The 22,339-nt window shown below is 35.5% G+C and overlaps 1 protein-coding gene across 1 annotated transcript in view; it reads left to right on the forward strand.

The window, feature by feature from the left end:
• Mau2 (Mau2 sister chromatid cohesion factor) overlaps window positions 1–22,339 on the forward strand; it is a 299,360-nt gene that overhangs the window by 25,852 nt on the left and 251,169 nt on the right. Inside the window, exons 2-3 of the mRNA XM_090401244.1 lie at window positions 385–402; window positions 15,161–15,226. Of these exons, the coding sequence (XP_090257370.1) occupies window positions 385–402; window positions 15,161–15,226 (84 nt within the window). The remainder of the gene's footprint in view (window positions 1–384; window positions 403–15,160; window positions 15,227–22,339) is intronic.

Consider the following 22,339-nt stretch of genomic DNA (forward strand, 5'->3'; position numbering starts at 1 on the left):
GAGGACTAGATTTTTTTTTGCTTAGAGCATGGTGAATGAGTGGAATTGATTGCCAAAGTACATTTTGAGAAGTTTGTCAGTGGGTTCAAGGAGAAGTGTAATAGATACTGTATGTTATTGGGGTATAATAGATATTGTGTATTACGATGCTAAAGTTACAATAAACTGTTTATTGCAACTTCATTATTATATGTTTTCTTTATATTGATTTTCCCCCCCTTTAAATTGATCACTGTTGAGTTGTAATTATAAGCTTGCATTCTTGAAGCTTCTGGTGAACTTATCTGTGGACTATAATTATAATAATAGTATTGAGGTTGCTTTAAGTATAACATTTTGAATTTCTTTATAATTGTATTTTAATAACATTTCTTTTCTTTACAGTGGTATCTGTCCCAGAATGTATCCTTCTGCAGTGTTCTTTATTGTTAGTTTTGGAATCAAGTTAAATAATTCATTTCTTGAATTATTTAACTTGAAGTATTGAAGTATTTAAATTGAAGTATTTAATTCTAATTTCAAGGTTATTAAACATTAATCAATAGTACAATATGTTTAGAAAATTTATAATTTTTTATCAGACTGATTTTCTGATTTTCATAGTACTCTTGTTGTATCCCAGTTTATGATTATTCTTCTATCTAGTGAAATTCTGCTTATCTATATTCAACTTTTATCTATGTATGAGATATCACCCCAAAATACAAATATTTAAGCTATTTCTCCCCTTAGTGTCCCTAATATTTATATTATACTGCGCCTTTTGGGACATTTAGTTTGAGATATTAAATACAAAAATAAGGAGCAATTACTAAAATATGTCTGAATGTGAAACAATATTGCAGTCGTGACACTTTATCTCGTTACTCATTTAAATATTCTCCACTCCCGTGTGATTAGGTTCGTACGTTTTCAAGTGGTGCATTGGGCAGCAATTTCAGGCAACTGTTTTATCAATGAACAAAGGTTTATTAAACTCATTAGTATGGTACAATTCAATTTCTAATATAATTCAATTCAGTACTAAGAAAACATTTACAAAATAGCATTAGCTTATCACATGTAATTTGGCTATGATCCTATATGGGTATTGCGATCATGCCGCCATAACAAATTCCACTCATACAATCATATGTATAATTAACATGTATAATTATACATATGATTGTATGAGTTAATCATAATTTGTTAATCATATGTATAATTAACAGATCTAATTAACACATTAGTTAACCCTATATTAGTCTAAATATGCTATATGCTGTAGCACTTGGACATAAGTGATCAACTCACTCTATTTAACTATCTAAAAGTATGTAGATTAATTATCCTTTTACTGTGTTAACACATAACTTTGATATTTAAAACTTTCCTATAAGTTACAATACACATGCATAAATCTCAGGACACATAATTACTTATATAATATTAACAAGCATACTTTCATTAAATATAATCAGTCATGTAGTCCTAGTATAAATTTCCTTAGTCTCTTCAACAGTTCAGTAATAGAATAATGATTACAATTACAGACGATTTTCAGTTAACATGAGATTTTTACAGTACCTTTTTCTCTCTAGTTTTCTATATTGGCCTCTACCTTTTTCCAATTGAACTATCCTGGTATGATGTCTCCTATAATCAGTCACTCCTAAGTTCTTTTGGCATTAAACTGTGCTTATGCGATCTTTACTTTTCGTACTTAAATTAAGAACACACTTTAGAATCATCTGTACCATGGCTGTGAAACTCACCACATGGACACCGACTTCTTTACAGATTTCCTTTTTTCGTAGTTGTCACTGGATGATGAAACACATATATAATACCTTCTTTCCTTTAGCTAAATGGCATTCCTCGTTTCTTACCATAGGAAATACGGAATCGAAATCCCACTCACTACTCACTACTTGTTCCCTTGTTGTGTCAGATGGAGTTATAACTCCAACCCCACCACTCAGGAAAACCGCATGAAAACCTATATGAAGGAGCTCGTGAAGAAACTATCTGGAAAAAAAAAGCCTCGCGTGTGTGTGGTGGTGGGGGGGTTCTAACCCTTTTATACCTTGACCCTACTGGCACCTTCTTTAATTTCTTTTCTCCACCCCTTACTGGATTCGGCTTCACCGACCAATTAGGGTGGCGTTTTTTTGCCAAACATCCTGAGGTCGGCGAGCATGCGACTCACACATGATGATGTCTTAATCCGGGAATTGACCCTGAGCGATAGTCTATTGTTTTTCTTTTGCTAGCCTCTAAATTAATTTCCCTTCCAAATTTTCTAAGAATTTACTTAATATTTTAATCTCTAGCCTCTCACATACAATTCCTTATGACTAATCTTTTCTGTTTTACTTAGCTAATTTTTTTTTTGTTTTATCACAACTGTAATATATTCCTTCTTTTATTATTTAGTTCAACAAACACTTTTTGCTATATATTTTACTTTGATGCAAGTATATTTTTCTTTCTTTAAGTAATTTATGTATTAGCTCTTATACAGGGGTTTTATTTTATTTTCTCTTCATGTTACACCATGATAACTGAAAACTCCACATAGTGAAGGTATCAGGGTGTAACACTCTTCAGACTGATTTTCATAGTACAGTGATAATAGTATTTAATATCAAATAAACTATGGAGTTTGGATAAACAGTTAAGGAACCCTTTGATTGTATGTTATACTGTTTATATTTCATTGGAATTTTATAAATTTTGTGTCAGTTGATTATGTATTACGATTTATTTTTATGCATAAATTGACATATAACTGATTATGAGAATAAAAACATAATGTAAAATATAATTTATCTAGAATACTAATAGTTATTATTTCCTTTCCCTTTTCATTTTCCCATAGCATAAAACAGTATAAAACTAAGCATCAGAAAAAGTGAGTGAATCATTAAAAAATACATCAGTTTAATTGGGGATGGGTGACAGAAAGAAATGCTATAATTTAACAGTTTATAACTTCATATAATGTTGCATAAAGTTGTAAATTAATTACAGTGGAACCTCGGTTGTCGAACATAATTCATTCCTAAAGGCTGTTCGGAAAGCGATTTTTTTTTTTTGAAAACTGAAACCATTTTCCCATAAGAATTAATGTAAAATGGAATAATCTGTTCCCGAACCCCAGATGATTGCTTATTTAAACCTTTACAGTAGTACTTCATGCATAAAATCATATAAAAAATAATGAAAATGCATAAAATCTTACATAAAAAGAATAAACACAATAAATAGATAAAATATAGATGAAAAAGGGTGATCTCTTTCCACAAAACTTTGCACCTCACCCCATTTCACACAAATTTCTTTGATCAAAGAACTATGAATCCTCCTTTCCTTCCTCTCTCTGAAGACATTTCTTCAATCACCATCTTTTGCTTCTCCTTCTGAAGGTGTTCTAGTTCTTCCATGGTGAGCTCATTCCTGTGGTCCTCCATATCAGCATTGCCAATTTCCAAGCCCATGCTTTTCCCAGAGACACAACATCATTGACAATAGCAACATACTCAGCCTCAAAGCCCTGAATGTCTCTGTCTGCTACACAGTCTGGCCACAATTTCCTCCAGGCCGAGTTTATGGTCCTGTAAGTCACTTGCACCCTGGCTTTGTCAAGAATATCAAGCAATGGAGGATATTGAAATGATTTTTCCAGAATTCTCTGAGTGTTAATTCTGTGTCAGAGGTCACTTCAAAACATCTTTGAAACAGTGCTATGGTGTAGAGTTTCTTAAAGTTCGAAATGATCTGCTGGTCCATGGGCTGGATTAAAGGAGTCGTTAGGGGATAGGAACTTCACTGTGATAAAATCAAACTCCTCCACCAACTTGTCCTCCAAGCCTGGAAGGTGAGCAGGAGCATTGTCTATTACAAGATGCCATTTTAATGGCAAATTTTTATTTTGAAGGGCAAAGATTTCATGGATTCACTGAATAAAAAATTGCCTGGTTAGCCAAGCTAACTGTTTCTCATTTATCCAAATCAGCAACAATGTTTCCACTTCTTCAATCATCTGAGATCTTTGTTTAGTAAGAACTTTAACTCCTTTTACAACACATCAGCTCCCTTGATCGCCTCTTTATTTTTGAGTATTGTACAGATCATTGATATCACCATACTGAACTACATAGAAGACACGAACATCATTTTCATGTATGGATAAGATTTCTCTTTTCACCTCTATCGTGGTTCTAATACCTTTTCTTTTTGCTTTGCTGCTATCGCTATCCTTCTTCAGTCCCATGGTGGCTTATTTAATAATAATTTATAAAAAAAACAGCAAAACACAATAAGTTTAGTTCAATCCTTTATCCAAGTGTGAGCAAACAAAGTTTGCGCCTGAAAGTATCTTCAACTGGGGTAAGGTATTACAATACCAGGCAACTCGTTGCAAAGGTGGAGAAAGCTCTCATCACTCTTATCTCGGTATATCCGATAATGCAAAACATATCTCCTTGCGGATATGTGTAATGCTATGCATTAAGGCAAGGGCCACTACCCATACTGGTTTCGACCTTTATTGAGGTCTCGTCAGTGGGAGCCAGGCCCAGCAGTGGAGACACCAAGGCAGAAGCAATGAGAGGTCATCCCAACCAATAGGAGTTGTTGCCAAAGGGTGTACAACCTTATTATTAAATTACTCCAGATTCTGAGAAAGATGTTGAGAGTTTATTTTTCACTTGGTTAGACTATAATAAGTTTAGTTCAATCCTTTATCCAAGTGTGAGCAAACAAAGTTTGCGCCTGAAAGTATCTTCAACTGGGGTAAGGTATTACAATACCAGGCAACTCGTTGCAAAGGTGGAGAAAGCTCTCATCACTCCTATCTCAGTATCTCCCATAATGAAAAGCACATCTCCTTGCAGATATGTGTAATGCTATGCATTAAGGCAAGAGCCACTACCCATACCGGTTTCGATCTTCATTGAGGTCTCGTCAGCAAGGGAAGTGGCCCTTGCCTTAATGCATGGCATTACACATATCTGCAAGGAGATGTGCTTTGCATTATGGGAGATACTGAGATAGGAGTGATAAGAGATTTCTCCACCTTTGCAACGAGTTTCCCGGTGTTGTACTACCTTACCCCAGTCCTGAAGATGTTTTCAGGCGCAAACTTTGTTTTCTCACACTTGGATAAAGGATTAAACTAAACTTATTATAGTCTAAGTGAAAAATAAACTGTCAGCAAAACACAAAGAAAATCAAGAAAAGGCACTGCAAATTCAAGCAGGTGTCTGGATTGAGAGGAGGCTGCAGCATAAGTGACGCTTTCCTGCTGTAAATCTCAGCCCAGGGATCACGTGGGTGCCTGTTCAGGAACTGAGATTCTGTTCGGAAACTGGTGCATTTTTGGTTTGGAAAATATGTTGGGAACCGATTTATTCGAGTTTAGAGGAGTTTGACAACTGAAGTTCCACTGTATATCAGTAATTCCTTAAAATGTAGATTGCAACCACCTGGGATGACAAAAAAGATTTCAGAGAGAATCTAAGATGGAATAATGAATATGTACAGTAGACAGTTGCTATACTGGACTCCTGTGTACCAGAAATGTAGTTTGTTTTAATGCAAGGTTTGTTATAGTGAATTAAGGCTAAAAATACTAATTCCTCCACTCCATTCCCACATCAAAGAAATCTCAGGGAACAGAACGAAGGAAATCATTGGAAATAACCATAACAAGTCTCAAGAAATATCACAAAGAAAATTGCTGGAAACTGAACAAAGGAAATCACTAGAAATAGGACAAAAGAAATTGTGAGAAAATAAAGGAAATCATGGAAAATAACAAAAGAAATCTTGAAAAACATAGCAAAGAAACAGAACAAATGAAATTGAAATTGCCAGAAAGAAAAGAAAAGAAATTGAAAGAGATAAAATAAATCGCAGGAAAAAATAACACTAAAGAAATGTCAGGAAAAATAAAAAAAGAAATTCCACTAAATAGAACAAAAGAAATTGAAGAAATGAAAGAAATCATCATGGGAAATTATTATTATTATTACGTGACACCTCCAAGGAGTCCAAAGTCTCATCTCTGGATTTTATCTACTCTACAATGCTGTCTCCCCCACTTAATCCACCAGCAACAGCAACTGCAACTACCATCATCTACACCAATGCCATCTACTGCCCACCACCACTAGCATTTTTGTCTGTAAATGACGTGTGTTCTCAAGGCCAATTTGTCTGTATGCGGGATGAAAAACCTGAGTTTCCAGGAGGAATAAACCCTGCTCCCTCCATATGAGATTGGCTAACTCACTTTCAATTGAAAATTGAAGAAACCCATATAGAGATTCTCGTCACAACAAGAATCAAACTTAGGCCTTTTCCAATCAAAGGGCATAACATACCATCGTTCTCCTAATTGCACTATGGAGGCGATTTTAAATATTATTATTATTATGATGAACTACTCTATGGAGTCCTTAGAACCTCTTTGCATCCTTACATTCTTCACTAATATTATTTATTTTTCACACCAGAGAAACAAAATTTAGTCATGCTGTCATTATGCATACCTCTTATCATAGAATCACCATAAAAGACTTTCTCTTGCTCTTCTTCTCTTGTATTCTTACCTTACAAACCTTGATGTTTCTGTAATTGTTGATACTCATTTTTGCCCTCTGATGAATTTCATGCAAGTGCATTATTTTTTTTTATGACACTCTCTTCATTATTCTGATCTTTCACCATTTCTGTTCATTTCATGCTGAAGTTGCCTATGAAATGTTTATAAATTTACTCACATACCTACCCTATTTACATTCCTGTTTTTAAACAGATGATATAATCATTTATTATGCTATGCTGGCTGTTGCAAAGCCCAGTTATGTGAGGTTGTTTCTTCTGCTATTCCCTGACAACAGGGAACCAGGGCACAAAGTGAAAGTTTGCTTGCTGTAACAGTCTCAGTAGAATAGAAGATGAAGCATTGCTGTAAAAGAAGTAAAGCTAGCTGAGGAATTTTAGAAATACTATATTGACATAAGTCATGTTAAGATAAAGATAACTGAAACAGGCAAGATTCTTTTAAACAGTAAATATTAATATTGAGGGTCTTAGATTTGATCATCTCATCAGAGGATGTCATTATAAATGAAGTGTCAAATCAACTCCCCGGTTGGTGAAAGTGATCATGAAGTGATTACCTGGGTGGTTGCCAGGTGTGAGGAAAGGGTATATGTGGAACTACATGGCTGGTGATTATGAGAAACTCAGGAGACAACTTGCAGGTGTAGCCAACTTCTCATTCTTTAGGGAAAGGAAATCAGTGCTGCTCGGGTGATATTATGAACTATCTAGTAGAAGTAATTCCAATGGTCAGAAGGTTAAATAAGGTAGATAAGGTGGAAATGAATGAATTAATTGATTAAACGTGCAATACAGAGGAAAAATGCATTGTGGAGGCAACATAAGAGGAGTGGTAATAATCAGTTCCATGAGGATTACAAAACAGGCAAAGAGGATGAGTTGCCTGTTAACTTTTGATTGGTAAGAGTAGCAAAAGTGAAGTATGAGCAGCAGTTAGCTAATGAATCCAAAAAAAAAATTAGATATGTAGACTGTGGGTGGGGGGGGGGGGGGGAGAATGATTATGGAAGGATGGCAGTATGAGCAGCACTTAGCTAATGAATCCAAAAAAGAAAATTCTAGGGAGTTCTTTCGATATGTAGACTTGGGTGGGGCAGGGAAGAATGATTATGGAAGGATGGCATTGATTGGAGAAAATAGTATAAGAACAACCTTTTGCAGAGTTGACATATTTAACGAGCAGTTCATAAAGGTCTTTCATTCTTGTGAATGTGACATCATGAAGAGTTTGAGAGCAGTTGATGATGGGGAGGAGAGACTGACTGTAAGTGAGCAAGATATATGGGGAATTGAGAAAACTTGATGTTAATAAGGCTGTTGGACTTGATAATATATCACCATGTATTTTGAAGGAATGTACCAAGGCAAATATGTCAAGGCATCTGCCTTGACATATTTGCTTAATATGAGTCTTGCATTGGGTGAAGTTCCAAAGGAGTGGAAGGAAGTCAAGATTGTACCACTTCATAAGGGAGGTGACAGAACTCAAGCTTCAAAGCATAGGCCTATCTGTGTATCAGTTGTTGTGGTTAAAGTGTTGGACAGGCTGGTGAGAACCAGGATCCAGAATTGGGTTGACAACAGTGGTATTATCTTTGATGGACAGCATGGATTTGCTAAAGGTAGGTCATGTTTTAGTAATCTACTTACTTATTACAATAAGGTGATGGCTTCATTGGAAAAAAGAGATGGATTTTGCAAAGGCTTTTGATTAATTATCGCATGATAAGCTGACAGTCAAACTGGAGCAAACAGGATTGGATATTAGATTAGTGCATTAGATTTGAGATTGGCTATCTGATAGATGTTAGCAAGTTGTGTATAAGAGAGCAATATCCTGGAAGAGGAAAGTCGCTAATGGTGTTCATCAGAGGTCTGTTTTAGGGCCATTGTTGTTTATCCTGTATGTTAATGATATTGGTGAAGATTTGAATGGGGATATTCAGCTGTTTGTAGATGATGCAAAGTTGGGAAGAACTACGAGGAATAAAGCAGATGTTGTGGCCTTATAAGAAGGCTTGAATAGACTGAGTATATTGGCATGGGAGCGGGGTTTCCAGTTCAATATTGCAAAATATCTGGTTTTAAAATTTGGGAAACAAAGATGGGATGCAGAATTTACTCTTGGTGAGTATGTATTATTGGAGGTGGAGGAAATAAGAGATCTTGGAGTGATGGTAGATAAGGACCTAAAATTTAGAGAACACATGGCCAAAATTGTGACAGCACAACAAATCCTGGCAATGATGCAGAGGACACTGACTTGTAGAAGTAAGGAAATTCTTGTTCCATTGTATAAGGTCTTAATTAGACCACATATGGACTGCTGTGCACAGATCATATCTAGAATATTGAATATGAGGAAAGTTGAGAAGATGCAATTTACAGTCTAGTGGATAGGAAGAAGATGGTGATAGAGATGTACAAGTTGGTAAGGGGTTGTTATAGGATCAGTGTTGAAGAGGTTTTTTTTTTATAAAATGGTGAGAGATCAGAGGAGAACAAGAGGTCATCCATGGAGTCTGTATAAGGAGGGTGTGAACAAGGAAATGAGAAGCAGGTGTTTTGCATGCAGAGTTGTGGATGATTGGAATGCTTTGTCTGAGAGTGTGGTGCTTGCAGAGAATTTGAATCTGTTTAAGGCAAGATATGATGAGCTGTGTGTGTGTATGACAAAAGGACCTCCTAGATAAGTCTTTGGATAATAAATAGTAATAATATTATTATTCAAGCATTTCCATGGAAATTATATGTGCTTACACCACTTCTTAAACTTATTCACTACCAGTTAATTCAGATTGTCTTTGGTAACTCATTCCAGTTTTTTTCATTACTCTCCAAGCAGAAAATGCTTCAAGTGTAGTGAAAACCCTTACTCCATTTCTAAAGATGGCCCTTTGTTCTCTCTCTTCTCATTTGCCATGTATTCAAAACTTTATTTCATTTTTTATTCCCAATCTTCAAATTCACTGGATTGCCCTTGTTCCACAGAATGATGAGGATATTAGTATTTAAGATGTTTGTTATAGATCTTAAAGCCTGGATCATTTGAGCATTACTGTATTCCTTTAAATGAGGAAGAGGAATGAGTATACTGGCATCAGCAGAAAAACTGTGCATAGGAAAGAATAGTCATTAGATTAGTCCTGAAGATATTTTACAGGCAAACCTTGTTTGCTTATGTTTGGATAAAGCATTAAAACATGAATATAATTTCTTGTTAAGTATAATATACTTTGTAACCAAATAGAAAAACTTTCTACAACTATCTCTGATCCAATATATTTAATAATGCTCTTGATACACTGTTTTAATACTTAGATATGGAAAATATATGACTTGTGCATTGATTTAACTTTGGTGTCTTCATGGGTATGGATCCACTGATGAGACTTCCCAGTCTTACATGTACATGAATCAAGATATTGGTGCCTGTCTTGATCAAATTTATATCTCATCTTCCTTTATAAATAGGATAATTCAGATAAAACATCTCTTGATGTCAACATGTCAGATATCATCATCTGTTTCTACTTAAATTCTGCTGCATGAAAAGAGTAGAAATCAGTTCTGGACCATGGAGACTCTCATCCATTCACCGAAGGACAGAATCTCTCCTTTATCACGCCCAGGAGTCTTTGAAGTGCCCTGTTCGTGTGATCGGGCTTACTACGGACAGACAGGAAGAACTGTGGACATCCGTCTCAGTGAACATAAAAAATACATCTTGCACTATCGCTATGGCAAGTCAAGTCTAGCAGACCTTGCTTTAGATATCTCTACACACAAGATCGATTGGGGAAAAACAACAAAAGTGCTGCACAGAAACTTTTATAAGTCAGAGAGAGGTTGTTCCTGGAATCAACAGAAGCCTTGAAACAGTTTTCTCTCTGTTTTTTTTTTTTTTCTTCCCCAACATAGGTGGTGCCTAATCGGGACTTTACTCTTTGTGTTGTATGTTCAGACTAATCTCATTGTTATACTGGATTGTAGTTGTTTCACTGTGACAAACTTTTTGTGCTCTGAAGATGCGGGATAGAATACCAGTGAAATATCAGCAATAAGTTAATAAATAGTTATTTTCTTATTAGTCTGTGTTCTCATCTATACCTTTAAAATTAATCAAAATTAATCAACAAGTTAATCCTTCCCACACATTTGTTCAGAGTTGAATTTTCATTTGTTGATATCATAAAATGTATGTACCCGTCTTTATCTCTCCGAATCCTGTCCACCTAGCCCATGGGTTCCCAAAGTGGGCGGTACCTCCCCTAGTGGATGCTGAAGCCTTCTGGGGGGGGGGGGCTATAGCGGGATCAGAAGCATTTGGGGGAGGTCTAGGGGTCGGTGGCTCTTTATAGAAGAAATTAATTATTTTCGTGATTTTGCGATTAGATAATCATTTAAAATTTAAATATTGCATTTTAATTAATCTTATGCCCGTCTTACACGATCAATGGGGGAGGCGTTACAATATAATAGGGGGCATTACAAACTTTATGCCTTGCAAAGTGGGCGGTGGCCCGAAAAAGTTTGGGAACCTATGACTTAGTCTAATGTATTCTGAGTATGTTGATGTTCATTTCTTCCATTTCTTGTTCAGAATGGTGGACATGATGCTAGTTAAGATGGCCTCCCATGATTAGTCTGCTGACTCCATGGAAGTTACTTTAATAATAATAAACATATTCCATGTGTGCTGTGCATAATCTAATGTTTGTTATCTTTAAAATGACAATATTATATCTTTGGAACCCAGATCCAGTTCTCATCATTCTTGTAACTGACTTCAGGAAGTAATCCTAGCCTCTTTACTGCAGTTTGAATCAGAGGAGGTCACAGTGGGTGGGTGTCCTAACCTGATCTGTATCTCACTTTTCCTTTGAGTGTACTGCCAATGGTGCTCTTGGAATGATTTATGTTGGGTTCCGTGGAAGATGTGTATATGCAATTTGCAAATTTCATCATAGAATAATCCTGGGATTCTCATCACTTGTGATACCTACTTTGCTGCTGGTTTGTTCTTCTGAGGAACTTATCCACCACCACTTTCATTGATGAAATCTTTGCCAGCTTAAATATAGCCATTTCCAGATTTCTTTATGGACCACGGCTACTGAAGTGGCCCAGTGCCCATCAAGTCCCATCATACTTGCATCCACAAGGGAATCCCATACTTTCATTGCCCTTTCCTCATGACATTGATGTACTAAACTGGACTTAGGAGGGAAATCAGAAAAATTAAAGAAAGTTATACAGTTATATTAAAACAGTCATCAGTAAATAGCACACAAGCTTAACAGAAATATTTTGTCTTCATTTTTGACCTGTGGAGGCTCACTGCAGTTACAGTGAGAACCAGTTGAATTTTGCAGGTGCAGATGAAAATCCTTGGCTGTTTTTAGAACTGACCCTTTATTTGAACATAAAAAGAAAATGATAATGTTAGTGTGTTTTTATACTGAAATGAATGTATATTTGTTAAGTTCATATGATAGTGCTTTCTACTACTGCCTTAAAACATCTTTATATAGTCTTGGACTCCTGGTTTTTGTGGTTCTGTTGTGTATTATTTAGTTTTTATACTGATCCTAGTGTTGATTTTAATTGTAGTCACTGACTTTTTTTTCTGCAAATTCCCTAATGCATTGAGTAGCCACATGCATAGTTGTCATTTTATGGTTTAGAATTGTCTGGAAAAGAAGAGTTAGTTGAGGTGGAGGAGGGAGCGACTAGATTGTGCTGGTTGAAAACAACTTTCATGTTACCTGATAACAAAAAAAAAAAAAAAAAAAAAAAAAAAACAGATTTTAAAATAGTCAGTTTTTTTTTTTACTCTTCACATAGATCAGGGGTGGGGAACCTTTTTTCTGCCAAGGGCCATTTGGATATTTATAAATCATTTGCGGGCCATACAAAATTATCAACTTAAAAATTAGCCTGCTATATTTGGTCAAACGTTTAATTAACTCATCTCTAATGGCTGGAACTACTTCTCTTTGGTGAGGCGTGTGATGTTAGCTGGTATTGATGATGTTGCTACTCGCAACTGCTTTTCCAGGTTTGCGTCGATGTCTGGAGTGCAGTCAACTCTTTGCAATGGTAAGTTTTGAAAAGAACTGCTCGCAGCAGTAAGTTGTTCCGAACACAGATGCATATTTCAATGCATGTCTCCTCAAAGTGACAAATTCATCATTGCTTATGTAACGTTTATAGAACTCAAGCAGTGGGAGGTTATTGTACCTAGCTTTCAGTTCATCATCACTTTGCAGTTGAATGATTTCGTGTTGTAGGTTATCAGGCACATCAGTGTTTCCACATCGAACGATGTATCAACGATGTTCAATTCCATTTGTGTACTTTTCACATCCTTGAATCTTACATTAAATATCTCAGTGAGTTTCGCACATTCACCAGCATATTCAAGTGTCGTAGAAGGCTTTTTTCCTTCCAGAGTGGGGAAATGCACCGTGTCATTCCTTTCGAGTTGCAAATTATTTCGTGTTTGAAAGCAGGGAGCTGAGAAGCTGGTTGGGACCCTGCAACTTGACATTCAGCTCTGAGTGGTACTTGGTAATGTCCACCATGAACGCTAGATTACACAGCCACTTGCTATCATTGACTTCCCTGACAGGATTTTCCTTCATTTCCATGAACTGCTTGACTTCATTCCCCAGTTCGTAAAACCTATTGAGCATGTTCCTGCGACTCAGCCACCGTACTTCACAGTGATAAACAAGATCACCGTACTTGGACTCAGGATGATTCACTAACTCCTTAAACTTGTGGCTGTTAAACCCTCTGCTTTTGACAACATTTATGCATAACACTACTGTTGACATTACATTGTTGAGCTGCAACGACTGTGCACAGAGACTTTCTTGGTGTATGATGCAGTGGCATATAATTAAATCACTTCGATCAGGACTGAGACGATTCAGTTCTTTCTTGACAAATGCAATTAACCCTTTTTGCAAGCCAATTATAGCTGGAGCTCCATGTGTAGTAAGGCTACTTAACTTTTCAAATGTTAGCTCAAGTTTTTTCATTGATAAAACGAGTCCTCACCTCTTGTAGTGCCATGCGTGGCTTCCAATGACAGCAGTTCCTGTCACGTGTGAAACTTTGCAGTTATCACACGAACGAAAATGGCTAGTTGAGCAGTATTTGTTATGTCTGTTGTCTTATCAACAGCCAGAGAGAAAAATTGGAAATCTCCTGAAGAATCCTTCAATGTTTTTTCAATATCTTGTGCTAAGTCAGTAATCTGATCTGAGATGGTTCTCTGAGACAAAATAACACTCTGAAAGAATTTTACTTTGTCTGGTGCTAACAACTTGGCAGCAGCCACCATGCACTCTTTCACAAAATCTCCCTCTACATGAGGCCTCAGCTTTTTGCAATTAGCTTACTCACCACATTACTCGTCTGAATAACATTGTCTCTGTCACAACGAGGCCTAGTGAAAGCAGCTTGTTGGGATTCCAAATTCTGCTGAAGAGCAATGCTTTTATCTAGATGCAGTTGGCCTCCTAATTCATTGAGGTTTAGCATGTTTTGAGCTTTAATGATGATCTGGATTGGCTTTTTTCATGACTGCTAATGCATCGCCACAAACTAGGCACACAGGTTTGCCTTTGACTTCAACAAAAAAATAATCATTTGTCCATTTCTCTTGGAAAGATCGACACTCTGCATCAACTTTTCTTTTCTTTGCAGTCGCCATTTGTAGGATGACACACCACTTAAGTTTTAATAACTATCCAGTGTGTGCGTCTCCAGCGACATGATTCACTGTTCTAATCCTTAAATTTGGAACATATCCAAGTTGAATATGTTCCAAAACTTTGGAACATATGTAATATACCATTGACTCTCGAGGTCTTCTCCATGGCTGCCGCTGCAGCTGATGAGAAGCATACGTTTCTGTCCCCTCATTTACTCGTATGTGTCCTGTCTATTCCTTGCTTGTCCCTCAAAATTTACGTCATTATTATGATTCACTTAATATAAATTTATGTTGCTATGAAAAAAACTCGTAGATTTATTGAATTTTGAGTCCCACCTGGTTTCCTTGGCAGGGCCAGATCAAATTATTTCACGGGCCTTATATGGCTCGTGGGGCCAGATGTTCCCCACTCCTGACATAGATAAATGGATTTGTAATTGCTAAGGTTTTTTTTCATGCATTGCTATGTTTAACCAGTGTTTTTATTTTGGAGTTGAATGGAAAAGAACTTTCATACTTTTTTCAAATTTCCCCGGATTTAAAATTAAAATTTAGCTTAATGCTTTGATAGCAGCAAAGTGCATTGTGAAGTTTGTTGTATGAGTCAGTATCATTTCATGTTCTCTAGAAAGTACTGTTTCTTATGTATTGACGTATTACACTACTGTTCATTTTATCAAGTAATTTAGACCACATTCACGTTTGAATATATTCTTCTTAATAATAATGATAGTATCAGAATTCGATTTCATTGATTACATGCATGCTTCAATATTTATTGAATTGTTCTTATTGGAAATAGTCCTTCATTATATCTAGATCAGTAGCTTTGATGATGTCAAATTTGAAGCAGCAAGTGTTTTGGCTGATTTATATGAAAAGAAGGTTTGTTTAATTTTTAAAACTTTGATATTTAGCATTTACAGTTTAAAATAAAATTTTAACAATTCACATTCTTGAACAGAAAAAAACCAGAATTCACACCAAAACATGATATGAACATAAATTTATGGAGGCCTGTGAAATTCTTACAGAGGACACATGTTTTCCCTCATAATAATTATTCATTCATAATTTAGTGCCACTGTATGCATGTAATCCTCATCTGAGGAGACCAAAGTGTTTCTAGAAACCACACCAGATGGCAGGAGTTTCAACAACTGGAATACCAATCTCTCTGCAGTGCATGGTGGTATCAAGGAGGAAGTGAAAAGCTGCTGTCTTGTTGATTTGAAATTGGTGATTTAATGAGTCTTCTGGAAAGGTTAGTATGGTTTTATATATTGTTATACTTTGTAGATGAAGTGTGAATATTTAATTTGTTCATGTTTATTACCATATTCATAAAACGAACTTGAAAACAACCTGTCCTCAAATGAGGACAGTGTGTTTATAAAGTAATCTATGTGGGAAATAGTTTGAGTTTAGAAAGTTCTTGTACAATATTTTTATAATTTTATTTAAATTAAGGGGATATTAAATCTCACATTGTTTCAAAACCGAATAAGAAAATTCAAAGATCGGAATCAAAGAGTTTCATGCAGAATATAGTAACTATAAAAGTATCGGCGACTACTAGCATAAGCTAAAACACGTAGTACAAACAAGGGCAACTCGTAGCAAAGGTGGGGAAAGTTCTGATTGCTATTCTTAGTATTTTCCATAATGTAAAAACCATCGCCTAGGAGATGTATGATGTTATACATTATGGTGAGAGGTCACTACTCAGACCAGTTTCGATCTTTATTGAGATCTCATCAGTGAGTAGCTAGACCAAAATATGATACTAAGGGTATAGCAAAAAGAACTTATATACTCTGCTATATGAGTTGTCAAAAAGGTGCACCCATAAATTATTTAAAATAAAGAGCCAATTGGCTTCATTTCGGTGACGTAAACATTATCTAAATTAAGATATTAAATCCCATATTGTTTCAAATCCGAATAAGAAACTCAGAGATCGGAATCAAAGAGTTTCATGCCGAATATAGTGACTATAAAAGTAATGCCGACTACTAGGGTAAGCTAAAGCACGTAGTACAAACAAGGGCAACTCGTAGCAAAGGTGGGGAAAGTTCTGATCGCTATTCTTAGTATTTTCCATAATGTAAAAACCATTTCCTAGGAGATGTATGATGTTATATATTATGGTGGGAGGTCACTACCCAGACTGGTTTCTATCTTTATTGAGATCTCATCAGTGAGTAGCTAGACCAAAATATAATACTAAGGGATAGAGAAAAGAACTTGAGTATAGTAACTATAAAAGTATCGGCGACTACTAACGTGCTTTAGCTTAGGCTAGTAGTCGCCGATACTTTTATAGTTACTATATTCGGCATGAAACTCTTTGATTTTGATCTTTGAGTTTCTTATTTGGTTTTGAAATAATGTGGGATTTAATATCCCCTTAATTTTAATAATGTTTACATTCACTGAAATGAAGCCTATTGGCTCTTTATTTTAAATAATTTTTATAATTTTATTTATTTTATTTTTGCAAACAAATGAATAATAAGTGTGTTAATTGACATTATCATCTCTTTTACAGATGGATAATTAAAAAGCCAGTCCATCAGGCATACAAAAGGCCTATTACTACAAGAGACTTACTGGTGGAGATTGAATAACTGTTGGAGGAATCTGAAAATGGTTTGAAGCTGAGTGATTCTGATGATGATCCTACATACCAGCAGCCACAAAATGATCCTACAGAGAGTGACAGTTCAAGTGAAGACAGTGATGTTCAGTGTCCTTACCCTGTTGGTCAGACTCACAGCGTTCAAAGTCCAGCTACTGTGCAAAATTTTGTTTTATTCAGTACCTTTTGGTGGTACTGAACCACAGTTTAGAGGTAAACTGTGGTTCAGTAAATATTCATGGAGAGAACCCTGTAGATTATTTTTCACAGCTGTTTCCAGATGAATTGATGGAGAAATTGTGAAACAAATTAATCTATGCATGCCATAAAGGCAAAGATAATTTAGCACTTACTGTGACTGAACTCAAAATTTACCTTGGAATTTTACTTGTCATGACATATATAAAATACCCACGTGTAAGACAGTATTGGTCTTCTGAACATGGACTGTGCATGGATGTTATAGTTGATGCTATGTCAGTGAATAGAATGGGAGGACATAAGGCAATATTTGCATTTTGTTGATTCAGACACAATATGTACCAACAATAAAGACAAAGCAATACGTATAAGACCAGTGCTGCAAAAGTTTCATGAAACATTCCATGTTGCTGTCAGCCCAGAAGAATTTGAGAGTGTAGATGAGATGATGATTCCATTCAAGGGATGTTTCACAACTCAAACGATACTTACCTAAGAAACCAAAAAATGGGGTTTCAAAATGTGGGTGAGGGTAGGCATTTCAGGCTATGTATATTGTTTTGATCTTTATGTAGGTGCAGATCCTGGAAGACAAAATTCAGACTCATTCAGTGCAAGTGAAAATGTGGTACTTACGCTTTGTCATGATCTTGCTGGTAAGAGCTTCAAGGTATACATGGACAACTTCTTCACGAGCATCCCCCTAATTAAGAAACTATAGAAAAATGATATTTATTATGCGGGTCCATACAGAAGAAATAGACTTTAAGGTGCTGACAAGAAACTGAAAAATGAAAAGGATTTGCAGAAGATGGGACGAAGAAATATATCAGTTACCACATCTTTTGATGGCATTACTGTCACTAGATGGGTTGATAACTCAATAGTGCATGTGGTATCTAGCTACATAGGAAAGGAGCCTGTCAGTGTATGTCAGAAGTTCAGCCAGAAAGAAAAAGAAGTATGTTGAAATTCCACTACCTCGCAGCATAGCTGTTTATAACAAACATGGGTGGCGTGGACCTTATGGACTCTCTTGTGGCTTTGTATCGAAATGATACTAGGAACAAACGATGGTATATGAGAATTTTTTTGCCATATGTTGAATGTGCTGTTTGTAATGCATGAATGTTTTGTAAATGAAAAGAAAAATTGGATTTGTTGGAATTCAAATCAAGAGTGGCAATTGCTGTGATATATCAAAGTTAGCTACGCTAGGTACAAAGAAATGAGGACACCCTTCAAGTCAGACATCACCAGTACTAAAACACAAAACTCACTCTGCGCCACATGAGAAACGTTTTGATGCCGGTGGACACTTCCCAAAGAAGACAACAGGTGCTAATGCTAATCGTTGTGTGAGGTTCCAATCTGTCTAGAATGTTTTCAGTCTCTCCATACAAAATGAGGCAAAGAGAATAAGACTGTTCTTGATTTACATAGCTCTATTGCAAATTCTAATTGTTCTACTTTTTTTGTATGTATTTAAGTAAACCAAATTTTGATCATTCTTGCAGTGTTTCAGCAAAATATAAATTTTCATAATCTGTTTTGTCATACTTGTAATGTCTTTCATTGAAAATAAATTCCTTAGTCTAAGTCATTTCCATAGAAATAAGTCTGTAGTCTGTTGGCATTAGTGCATGATGTCCTCAGATGAGGACATAATTTTGAACATATACAGGACACAAATTTAGCAAAATAATGAATTCATGGTAATACCATAAGATTAAATGGTACTGTATCATGCCGTTATAATTTTTTATAAATTAATATAAAAATTCATGCATGAGAGGGTTAACAATAATGATTGTGTAAAAATCCCAAGAATATGAAGGCACATATTCTATCCACATAATCATTCCTTCTAAGAGTTAATTATAAATAGGACTGTATGTAATCCAGGATCTTAACTCTAATATAACAACTCTTATGTTAAATTAGGACACTATTTTTGCTGTAATAAAAATATCTGTATGAAATTGTTCTCTGATGATGTTCACCCCTAGTTATATTATATACATCCACTACCCTGCTTTGTCTTTGTATCTTTTATTACCTAACTATCATTAATGGTCGGCTGCCTAAAGCTTTGAACTGTCACCATGTATTTATTTCTCTTATCTCTCATACTCTGTAGTCTAACAAATTTATTTAATGACTATGCCATTTAGACTATATGTTGAGTGCAAGAGTATAAGCCTCACTCAAAGGTAAAGCAGATGTCACCCCCCCCCTTCAAAGATAAAGCAGATCTCACCCCCCCCTTTCAAAGATAAAGCAGATCTCACCCCTCCCCTTCTTATATTATCCTTACTTTAATTCAGTCGTCGCTTAAATCGTAAATCATATTAACTTCTACCATATGCAGGTCCGATTTTTTGGGGGATAGTGCGACATAAATCACTCCAGCATGTTGTTTACAAACCACATTTAATTAAGACCAAAAGAATTACAGAGCAATACATTATATACACAAAATTCATTACAATACTCTGGCTACTCTTAGTTCTGTCTACTTTAAACTTAATTCTACTCTAACAATTCAGCTTGACATTGTTTGAATTGTTAGAATATGCACATTGCACAGAAAAAAAAAATTTTTGTCACATTTTCTTAAAATATGTTAACAAGAAAAGGACTCATGAAAGGAAAGTTCCTTCTGTGTCATTCAGCACTGTCATACCTTATCATTTCTACTTAAACACATTCCCTGAAAATGGATTTAGAATATTGCAAGATTTCATCCACATACTTGCCATGCACAGTGAGAAGAACCTGGAACTTGCATACTTCCCAACTGCATCCTTGGCTTCCAGAAATGATCCTGCGTTCTCTCTGCTATATATGAACTGCAAAATCATACTTGTGTCTATACTATCAGCTCCCTTAACCGACTTGTATGTTACTATCATATCTCTTTTCATTCATCTAATTCTCAAACTTTGATGACCACATTTTTTATCTATCCTCATATGTACAATTCCATATGCCAGATATCACCTTAGGAATCTTTTGCTGCATCAGCAGTTTCTCCATTTCCACAGAACTCAGGTGACCATTTTAGAGTATTAAAAATACTGTTATTTCAGTTTAATATTGAAATATTGAACTATTATAAATTTTATGTTATGCAACATAAAGGTCTATTATATTAATGATGCCAAGAAAATTATATTCTTGGTTTATCCTTTATCTAAGCCTAAGCAAACAAAGTTTGCTGGTGAAGTATATTCACAACTAGGCTACTTGTGTGTGTGTGTGTGTGTGTGTGTGTGTGTAGAGAGAGAGAGGCTAATGATTTCACATTAATTGCCTTAGTATCCCATAATGCAAAGCTCACATCCTTTAGGGTGTGCATAATGCTAAGCATTATGAGAAAGGGCACTCCCCAGACTGTTTTGACCTTTATTAAGGTATGTTAAAGTGTGAGGATACTTCTCCAAAAACAATGAGTGATCTACAAGATCACTCTAAATCTTGCTGAGTGATCCTAAAGGATCACTACTAAACTTGTTACCCCTGACCTGAATTACTCCACTATAGGCAACTCAATAGTGGCTCCACTCAGTGGCAGGCAAAAACCTGCCACCATGCAGAGCCACTCTACTTCCCAGGGAAGCAATCAAATCCAAATGAACATCAAACATTATCAGTCACGGCCAGACCCAGAAGAGACACCAAGGTCTGAAGTAATGCAAAAGTCATATGTTTCCCATATACAAATGGTGAAAAGGTGTCACAACTAATATTAAAATACTCTGGATGAGAGCTAGTTGTTGAAAGTTTTTTTTTTTTTTCACTTGGTTATAAATTAAATTGAAGATGTTAAGAAAATTATATTATTGGTTTTATGACCCAGTGAAAAAAACTTTCAAAAACAGATCGATTATGTTGTGGCAAAAATATGACACATGCTATATGGAAGGTGTGGGGGGGGGGATTATTATTTTTTTTTTTTTTCCATTAAAGAAGTTTTGATGCATCAGATGGGGGAGAAATGATGTCAAACCATCCTTGTATGTTGCTAGCCATATTTTTTATTTAATTTTTAATTTTTTAAAAAGTTTTCTTATTAATGCATTTCAAAATCTTTTATGTGCTCTAATGTTTTCAAGTTCCTTATTGCTTTTAACCTGTGTCCCAATTGTAGCTGAACCTCAGAAGCTTGAATAAAATGCAAGACACAAAACACACGTTTGAAATGATTATTTTACTAATTATTCATAAAATAACACTTGACGTTTCAACCCTTATATTGAGGTCATCATTAGAAGGATGCATGTGTATAGGAACCAAGCTACATGCTGTTGCACTCTATAAAGGTAAATTAATTCTACATTGTTAACTAATCTTTTTCTTAGCCTTAACTCTAGTGATAAAAAAAAAATTATATATGTATATAATAAAAAAAAAATTAAACTACAATAAACAATACTAAAAGTCCTCACGTACTAAGATTCTTCTGGAATTGTAGAGTTCATATTGTTATACTAAGATTTTCTTCTGGATTTGTACAGTTCAGGTTGCTATTGAATGTTTCGAAAGAAAAAAAAAAAAGGGGGAAAAAAAAACAGTTGAGATTTTTCTTTGTGTTTGCTATGAAGGTTGCAGATGGGTCCTCCACATTCTTGGAATGGTTAGACCATTTTTATTCAGATTAGAATTATGTTTGAGCATTTCACATGCCTCTTTGAATTTCCTCTCAAACCAGGTTTTGGTGTGGTGTAGGGACTTGGTACCTTTCCAGTCAATTCTGTGGTATGTTTGGAGTGTGTGGTCAGAAAGGCCGGTTTTTCCAAAATGGAGGTATTTAATATGTTGTTTGTGTTCATCCTTTGTTTACTGACCGGGCGAACCATACTTGATATAATTTATATCAAGAGAGGTTTAAGATCCCTTCCTGCCAATTCAGCTGACAAAATATGGATGGAAACCGCTTGTATACTAAATTCAAACAACAAATTAAGCAGCAACCTAAACAAAGAGAAAAAACTGGCCCTCAAATCCCTAAAAAAATAACCAGAACATTATTATCACAAAAGCAGAGAAAGGGAATGCCACTGTTGTTTTAGATCGGACAACCTACATAGAAAAAATGAACCATTTGATATCGGACCGCAACACCTACCAAATGGTAAATTACAACCCCACAC

This window comes from Typopeltis vanoorti, chromosome 12 (assembly GCF_054136105.1).
Source record: "Typopeltis vanoorti isolate ZY-2024b chromosome 12, IOZ_Tvanoo_1.0, whole genome shotgun sequence".
In the NCBI taxonomy this organism is placed as follows: Eukaryota; Metazoa; Arthropoda; class Arachnida; order Uropygi; family Thelyphonidae; genus Typopeltis; species Typopeltis vanoorti.